This window comes from Phaethon aethereus (genome assembly GCF_964289735.1).
Source record: "Phaethon aethereus genome assembly, chromosome: 28".
NCBI classification, from domain to species: Eukaryota; Metazoa; Chordata; class Aves; order Phaethontiformes; family Phaethontidae; genus Phaethon; species Phaethon aethereus.
The window spans coordinates 1,632,732-1,641,267 of record NC_138604.1 but is presented as its reverse complement, the minus strand read 5'-3'; the positions used below and the strand labels follow the sequence as shown (position 1 = coordinate 1,641,267).

General features: G+C 60.7%; 1 protein-coding gene across 1 annotated transcript in view; it reads right to left on the bottom strand.

The window, feature by feature from the left end:
- Positions 1-289: 289 nt before the first annotated feature.
- IQGAP3 (IQ motif containing GTPase activating protein 3) overlaps positions 290-8,536 on the bottom strand; it is a gene marked incomplete at both ends in the record, with an annotated part of 10,424 nt that continues 2,177 nt past the window's right edge. Inside the window, 22 exons of the mRNA XM_082011535.1 lie at positions 290-403; positions 689-797; positions 1,086-1,187; positions 1,349-1,515; positions 1,640-1,852; positions 2,138-2,225; positions 2,411-2,555; positions 2,714-2,816; positions 3,138-3,270; positions 3,360-3,592; positions 3,886-3,970; positions 4,472-4,612; positions 4,699-4,923; positions 5,075-5,238; positions 5,354-5,506; positions 5,770-5,978; positions 6,384-6,453; positions 7,027-7,098; positions 7,370-7,453; positions 7,758-7,928; positions 8,003-8,145; positions 8,256-8,423. Of these exons, the coding sequence (XP_081867661.1) occupies positions 290-403; positions 689-797; positions 1,086-1,187; positions 1,349-1,515; positions 1,640-1,852; positions 2,138-2,225; positions 2,411-2,555; positions 2,714-2,816; positions 3,138-3,270; positions 3,360-3,592; positions 3,886-3,970; positions 4,472-4,612; positions 4,699-4,923; positions 5,075-5,238; positions 5,354-5,506; positions 5,770-5,978; positions 6,384-6,453; positions 7,027-7,098; positions 7,370-7,453; positions 7,758-7,928; positions 8,003-8,145; positions 8,256-8,423 (3,092 nt within the window). The remainder of the gene's footprint in view (positions 404-688; positions 798-1,085; positions 1,188-1,348; positions 1,516-1,639; positions 1,853-2,137; positions 2,226-2,410; positions 2,556-2,713; positions 2,817-3,137; positions 3,271-3,359; positions 3,593-3,885; positions 3,971-4,471; positions 4,613-4,698; positions 4,924-5,074; positions 5,239-5,353; positions 5,507-5,769; positions 5,979-6,383; positions 6,454-7,026; positions 7,099-7,369; positions 7,454-7,757; positions 7,929-8,002; positions 8,146-8,255; positions 8,424-8,536) is intronic.

Genomic DNA, 8,536 nt, shown 5'->3' with positions numbered 1-8,536 from the left:
GGGTACCGGCTCACGCCTGCATGCGCTGCAGGGGCTGGGGGCTCCCAGCCCACCTCCAGCCGCCCCCCAATTTCAGGCTGCCCAGGGATGGGGCTGAGCTCCGAGCCCTCCGCCCTCCCCAGCCGGGCGCCGTCGGCCGCGGCCGCCCAAGCGCGCTGCGTCCGGGCAGGAAAGCTTCATGGCGAGCAGCAGCTTTCCCCGCCACGGGGACATGCTGACCCCGAGGTTTCTCTTTGGCAGGTTTGCATCACCCCCCCCGCCCCCCCATAGCCCTCCCCACCCACCCCTGTTACTTCTTGAAGAACTTCTTGTTGAGGAGGAAAATGAGCAGGTTGACGTTGACCTTGGCCTTGTCAAACATCTTCATGACGGCTACGCCCTCATACTGCAGCTGCAGCAGGTCCTGCGGGAGAGGCGACCGTCACCACCGCCAGCCCTGCGTGCCAGCCGGGGAGGGGGCCGTCCCACCCTCAGCCCCCAGCTGCAGCATCCCCCAGGGGAGCGGGGAGCCCGCACGGCGCTGGGTTTGCGTCAGGACACGCAGCAGGGAGGGGCACAGTGAGGCTGCCCCCGGCTCGGGGCAGGGCTCCCCATGGGCTCCGGGTCCCCCCAAAAACCAGCCGGGTGTGGGGACGCTGTCCACCCCCCCCACGCCCAGGCTGCCCTGGCCCCGCCGGGGGCTCCCCACCTGGTAGTGCAGCTGGAAGCGCTCCATGTCGATCCCCATGAACTTGGCTTTCACCTGGAACCTGCCCGATTCCTCGCAGGGGATGATGTCAAAAATCACGTTCCTGAACCTGAAGGGACAGAGCCACTCGCTACCACCAAAAGGGGCTTCACGGCTTTAGCGCAACCAAGGAGCGGGTCACCCACCCAGCGCAACCCCCTCGGCACACACAAGGCCAGACCCACGACGCAAACCCCCCCCGCCGAAATCCCAGCTCTCCCGGTAATACCCGAAGCAATTTGCTCCATCCTTGGGGGATGACGGTGGGCACGCATGCACCCTCCTCCCGGGCTGCTTTCCTCTACCCGTCCCAGCTTTGCGCGGCGCTGGCTCATCCCCCTGAGCAGGAGCTACGTACTGGCTGGGCGGCAAGTCCTCGATCTCCAGCAGAACCCCCTTCTCGAGCAGCCGGGCCGCCGTGTAGCGCAGCGACTGCAGCTTCTTGCTCTTCCCGCCGACCCTTGGAGAGAAGGCACCGCGCGCTCGGAGCTGGTCTCCGGCCACGCACGACCCCTCAGACCCACATCTCCGGCACTCACAACATCCAGATAGCAGTGACAAAAAAATATATTTTTTTTTTTCCTTTTTTAAATTATTGGCTTTTTTGGTAAGGAAACGTACTTGTTGCTGGCTGCCAGGTTGTCGAGGCAGGTCTTGATGTACTGATTGTAATAATCAATTTGCTCCTCATAAAACAAGGTCTTGGCGTTGAGGCCCTGCAGGGTCTGTCTCAGCTTCAGGAGCTCCCCTTTGCGGTGCTGCCGGTAACGTCTCTGGTTGCGGATGTCCTGGAGGAAACGAAGCCGTAGGAGAAGGTCAATATAACCCAGTCTGAGCTTTATTGAAGCACCAGAGCAGGATCTCAGGTGGGTTTAGAGAGGTGACCTCCTGCCTCAGTGTCCCCCAGCACACCTTGGCCAGCTCGTGGATGAGCTCCTGGTACTGATGGGCAGAGTCCACGAGCCCCAGGTTCTCCAAGCGCCGCAGGTTGCGGATGATCTTGCGCTTCTTCTCCTCCATGGACAGCTGGCTGTTAGCAGCCAGGGAGCGGTTGCGTTTTAGCTTGGCAGGGGTCCGGGCATCCCACAGCGCTCGCCTGCGCATGAGATTGTCGTGGGAGGCTTCCTGGGGACGAGAAGGGGGTGAGCCTGGCACACGGCTGGAATGGGACGTGAGGAGACGGAATAATCAAAGCCCCCCCGCCACACACACACACTTCGATATGAGTGTCTCCTGGCCCAAAACACCCGTTTTCTCTGAAAAACAGAGCCCAGCCACTGCTGGAGCGTAAGACCAGTGGCCAAGCCTTCGAGAGGAGCCGGGCAGCTTTTTGCCAAGGGCTTGTTGCCGTTTCCCCAAGAAGTGTTTTAGCCCATCGCCCATCCCCAGCAGCAGCCTCGCACACCCCACCTCGTGCTCCGAGGCCGGTGTCCACAGGATCCCTGGGAGGGAATCTCCTGGCTGGGACTGGATCACGTCCACCAGCATCTGCTTGGTGCTAGAGACCAGAGGGAGAGGTCAGGCATCCGCTCCAGACCATCGCCCTCCTCCACCAGAGCAGCACGTTATTTACTCGCCTCCCAGGGCTTTCTTGCCCCACTTGAGCATCCCAGCTGGCACCTCAACCCCCAGTAAGCTGCCCCAGAGCCCAGCTAGCCCGAAGCCCACAGAGCCCACCCTCACCTCAGCAGCAAACTCCTCACGTCGCTCTCCTCGTTGCTGGCCGCCGGCACCAGCTTGCCAGCGAGGGTGAGGGAGATCTCCATTTTGCTGAGCTGGGAGAGCACCTGCTCAGCACTGCTGTCCACCGGGCTGGGAACGCTCTCCCCTGCGAGGGCAGAGAGAGCCCTAGTAGCCACGTGGGGCTCAGGGGGGCTGGTTTCCCCATGCCCAAAGCAATCCAGCTAGAGCTTCATGCAAGAAAAGCATCCTGATCTCCATTCTCCTCCTGCCGGGGGGAACGGTGGCCCCCAGAGCTCTACCTACCGACAAGGGACTGGACCGTAGGAAGCTCATCAAGATCTTCCAGAAGCTCGTGCAGGGGGTCTCCGTGGTGCGGCGCAATGGAGTCCTGATGCTCAAGCAGGAGCTGGACGGTGCAAGGGGGGAAGAGTCAGCGGCAAAAGGGCATGCAAAGAAACAGGGAGCGAAGGCCGGTGGGGAACGGTGCAATGCCCTTTGCACCTGAGAGGGGGGAACTGCAAAGTTATGGGGTCCAGGGAAGGCCAAGCGGCAGAGAACCCACAGAATCTGGATTATTTGTTTGCTTAAAAAGGAAAAAAAAAAGGCCAGAAGGAGCTGTGCTGGTGGTGGGATACAGAGGAGTATGATGAAACACAGCAGAAGGCTCAGGAGGTGGGAGCAGAAGAAATGGAGCCTGGTGGTTTGCAGATGAGTTTTATGCCCTTACCTTGTGCGTGTTGATGAGCTCCCCCACCGTGATGTAGATGACCGGTTTGGCCACTGCCACCATCTCCGAGTACTCATCCATATTAAACCTCTCTTCTGGCTCAGGGACGCAGCAGGCAGCAGAGATGAACCTCCTGCAGAGAGGGACCTCTTCAGTCAGCCCCAAAAACCCTGCCACCAGCTCAAAGCCGTCTTCCCGCCCCGATGCCACGCTGGTGCCCACCTGAACTTGTTGTGAGTGTCCTCCAGGTACTGGTTCACCCCACAGAGATGGGCATTCTCCCCGTCAAAGGCCTTGTAGGCAGCCGCGTGCTGCAGGACTTTGGCGATGGAGCCCAGGCTGCGGCGGTGGTCGGGATGCAGGGTCACCCCAGCAGAGATGTCCACGATGTCGAAGCCATCAGGGGCCACCACGGCTGGGTTCATGAAGCGGTAATAGAGCAGGTTCCCCACGATCTGGGGCACAAGACAGGCTGGGTGTTGGGGAGCACAGGGGCTGGTGCCCAAGGAGGTCTTAGCTCAGAGAAGGCTGTTTCGTCCTTGCTCTGCCTAGTGGGACCCTCCCGGAGGGGACAGCAGGGCAGAGAAGAGCCCACTGTTGGCATTTCCTTAGTGGCTCAGGAACATGTTGACTGGAAGGCATTTTTAAGTCAAGAGGACTTGGCCTTCTGTAGAGGGATACTGGCCCTTCAGACGCAGACACGGCTGAACCCCACCAAGCCGCGCAGACACCCCCAGCCCCAGGGTACCTTGTCGATCTCCTCCTCCAAGGCCTTGGGGAATTTCTCAGCCAAGGATGTCCTCAGGATTTTGGCCACGTAGCGCATCCCATAGCTGAGGAGAGGTCCATCAGCGTGTGGGGCAGCACTAGGCTCAGCCACCCTGCCCCATCCCTACTACCCATCACCCAAGAAGCATCAAGCCGCCAGCCTTGGGGTAATGGAGGAGCCCATAGGAGAGGCTGGCGGCTGCAGCCTCCCCTCACTCCCTCCTCTACTCTGCTGCCAGCCCAGACATCCCTGGAGGAAGCCTTCATCCTCCAAGATTACTACAAAGCTCAGCTTCTTCCTTGCAGACACCTCAACACCAGTAGTAAAGCACTCAGAAATGGAGTGGCAAGAAGAGCCAGCCCACCGGGGCGTTGCTGGAGGAGCAGAAGCAGCCATGCCTGCTGATATTCCTTTCCCTTGTTCACAGTGCAGTAACTCGGTCCTGCAGCAGCTAAGGCGCTGGGAAGCCCCTCATCACCCAACCTCCCCTTCTAAGGCCTGGCTGAAGCTACCTTCAAGCTGACAGTGCTGCAGGGATGCACATACAAGCCACTGGGGTACATACGGGATCTTGTCTACAGAAGAGGTGATGGCAGAGACGAACTTGTCCGTCATCGCAAGGAGGTTGCGGATAGAAATATCCAGCCGCCTTTGGACCTCAGGGTGGCTGAGAGCCTGCTCGGAGCTGACCTCATACGGGAGCTTGCTGTGGATGGAAGACAAGGTCCCCATCACCATCCCAGCACCTGTCACCCTGTGGTTGGACTAAGCATCCTTGCCCAAAGGCCTGACCTCTTCTGCCCGCTCTGTGACTCGGTCTGGTTGATCCATGCCTTGTAGATGTCCACGGGGTTGGTGCGGATGCTGAGGGTCTTGTCCTGCAGGACCTCCTGCACCGGACCACCCAGGATCTGCCGCAGGGCATTCTGCCCGCGTGTGTTGCGGTAGAAGCTGACCACCAGCCGGATGACTGTGGCATTCCCTGTCAGGATGTCATGGACGTGGTCCACCTTGGACCTGGGGAAGAGAGGCGGGATGGATGGGATGACGGGGATGTTCTCCAACACAGGAGGCAGCAGCCAGAAGAGGTAACTGCATCCAAGCTGATGCCCCTGGTTCAGCCTTTGCCCAGACCTGTCCCCAAACCGGGGCACCCATGGCCACCCACCTGATCTCCTCCTGCAGCGCTGCTTTGAAGAGCTGGAGCAGCAGGTAAGCCTCTCGCGGGTTGGATGCATAGTTGTAAAGCGTAAAGATCACTGACTCCATGAACTTGGTGGACTTGTTCTGGGGCATCTGGAAGATCAGCCTGGCCAAGTACACAGGCTGTGTCTGCAGGGACGAGGAACATCAAGCTAACCCCAAGTGTCATGGGGTAGCGGGGGGCCAGGGTCCCCACATGGCTCCCCCAGCAGTGATGGACACAGCAGAGCCCCACCAGCCCCACCTGCAGCAGGTAGAAGAGATGCTGGTAGGCCTCCAGCTTCTGCCGCTTCTCCTTGCTGAGCGATTTGAGCCCCTTCTGCTTGTCTATGGACATCATCTCCGAGAGCTGCTCCTTGTTCTTCTTGGTCAGCTTCTTGCAGTGTGAGACCACCTCCTGGAGACACGTGAGCAAGGAGAGAAGCGTTGGCGACCGCCGGCAAGCTCCAGCGTTCAGCCCAGCATCTGGGGAAAGGGAGCCAGAGGCACCGCAATGCTCCCCAGCCCCTTCAACCGCTTCAAAAGTAAAGCGGAGAGAAGTTCAAGCTGCGATGTCAAGAAAGGGTGGGGGCCAGCTCTCTGCTGGCTGAACGGCTTTGGGCACCGCAGCTGAGCCACAGGCGGTGGCCAAGGTCCTCCCCCTGCGGCCACGCTCCCCACCTGCAGCGTGATCCTGTTCTTGACCAGCAGCCCAATCTTGATGTCCATGAGGTCCAGGTCACTCTCCAGCTGCTGGCTGGCACGGATCCTCTTCACCACCTCCTCCTGCAGCCGCAGCACCTCCGACTCCTCCCAGAAGTCATGCTGGCTCTGCTCCAGCAAGTGGATGAAGCGCCGGACAACGCTCAGCGGCGGGCTGCTGGCGTGGACTGCAGCGAGGCACGGAGCCGCCGTGAACGCTCACAGGAAAGACCGAATGGCCACCCCCACTGCGGACCCTTGGACCCCCGGCATCTCACAAAGACACCCCATCCTCCTCCCAAAAAAAAAAAAGCATCTTCTTGCAACACCAGGACACAGGACAAGACGGTGCCACACTCTGCAACACCTCCCCGGGAAGCCTTCAGGAGCAGAGGGACAGCAAGAGCAGCCCCAGGGCTGCTCTAGCCCACACGGAGGGGCCACCAAGCCTCTGCCGCTCTCGTGCTTGCCACGGGGACACTGGTGGCCAGCCTGCCACTGCCTCCCCACCGTGCAGGGCCAGCGAGGGAGGAGGCAGAGTCCCCATCCCAATTAATACAGCCGCTTCGGAGCGGAGACGAGCAGGCACTTACCCAGCATCCTGTAATCCCCACGGGCCTTGTTAGCTCGCACAAAAGCCTGGATTTTAATTACAGCTTTAATCTGCCAAGACAAACAAGGGGGTGGGGGATGTTTGCCCACAGCATCCCTGACACACATGGGGAGTGGAGGAGAGCTGGTCCGGCACCTGGCTGCCAGCTCCCACGTGCCGGGAGCCTGCCGATGCCTGGGATGAGGGTCTCCAAAGCCCAGAAGGGATGATTTCAGGATTTCACCCTCCTTAGCGGTTGTTTCACCTCCACTTGCTGTATTTCACACACTGCAGCAACTCCAGAGGCGCAGTTTTGCTTCCCACAGCCAACACACCCCTTTCCCCCCCAAATTTCCTTCCCCTCTAATGGGGATCTTTAAGTCCTTGTTGGCTTTTGATGGAAATGGAGTGGTTTTTCTCTTCCTCATACTTTACAGAGCCTTAGTTAGTTTGGCTTCCTGACCCACCAGGCACCTTTTCCTTCCCATCTGTCCCCTTGCAAGGATGCACCCGTTTCTCCCACCAGCTGCGCCACGAGCGCTCGGGCGCGGAGATCCGACCGCATGCTCGGGATCGTGCCCCTCCATCCCCGCAGAGGGGGACGTGCTCCCAGGAGCTGTTTTACTCCCCAGCCCATCACTCACGTTCTGCCTGAAGTAGCGCAGCCTCTCCTGGTACCTTCTCCGAGCCCGCCACATCCTCACGCCTGCCTGGATCTGGGAGAGATGTTCAAGCGGTTGGATACTGGAAGGACTCGCTTGGCCAAAGCGAGCGGGTGGGAAGGGGGAAAAGCATGGGGATTTCTGCAAGACATTCTCCCTCGGCTCAAACTTCCCCCCATCCCCTCACACGCTGCCCAGGTCCAACCGCCGTATTACCCCCGGCTGCCTCATTACCGGGCAGGAGGTAAATGCCACGGTCATTGCCGAGCAAGCAGGCGGCGATGCCCAACGTGGAAGCACAGGGTGAAGGAAAGGTTTTCCAAACCTTTACTGCAGCGTCTGCGTTGGCTTGCAGGTAGCGCAGCCTCTCCAGGTAAGCTCTGCGCTGCTTGTACCCTCTCCAACAAGCCTGGGCATGAGAAAATACAACCGACTACCGCAATCTGTGCAAGGCTGCGACGTCCGGGTGGGATTTCGGAGAGCACACCAGAGAGGATAACGTGGTACAGGAAAACGGAGGAAACCAGCACCCAGAGCAGCTGCTGTGAGAAAAGCAAGCCCCGTACCATGCTCTGCAGTACCTTGGGTGAGTCCTGGCTGCTAAACGTACAGAGCAGCAAGTGCCGGTGGCCCCCAGACCCGCTGCAGGATGCTGCGGGCAACCACCCATGGTTTGCATCCCCCCCAGCACAGATTCTGGCCGGCTACGTCACCTGGATCCTGACGGCAGCCGGCCACTGCTCTCGCAGGATATGCCGTCGTGCCGCAAACTCCTGGCGGACGAGGAAGCCCCGCAGCCTCGCCTGCAGCCTCGCCACGAATGCGACGTTGGACGCCCACAGGAGCTCCCGGTCGTGCGCCGCAGTCACTCGGGTGACAACCGACTGCGGGGACACGATGGACCAGCTCAGCCCCAGCGATGCTGCCGGCACCCGCGCACGCCCCGTCCTCCCGGTACCTGGATCTCCTCCCGGCTCAGGTGCGTGGTGTTGAGGCTGCCGTGGCATGGGCGCTGCCAGCTGCCCTCGAAGGTCTGCAGGCTCAGGTAGTACTCGGCACCATCCGCCAGCCTGTGCTGGATCCAGCACGGCTTCGCGCTCCCTGCACGCCGAGACGCTGCTGGGGGGTGCTGCTCCCCCCAAACGGCTCGAGCAGGGGTACCCCCCAGGTTCCTGGGGAGGGGGGAAGCTTTTGCAGCCCCCAAGGTTTACCCGCTTGTCTCTTGGTGGCCATCAGAGCCGCAAGCTGCTCCTGGTACGCCGCGGCGCAGGCGCTCGCCACGCCGCACAGGGCCACGTCAGGGTTGCGCAGCACACGCAGGGTCTGCGCCGCCTTCCCCTCCTTGATGGCCTGGTTGATGGCAGCGGTGCCCAGAGCCACTGCGGGAGCAGAGGGGGCTCACGTGAGTCCCTTCTCACCTCCTCCCTGCGGCAGCCCCCGTGGCTGGGCCAGCACCCAGCACCCACGCTGGGGAGAGCACTCACTCCTCCTG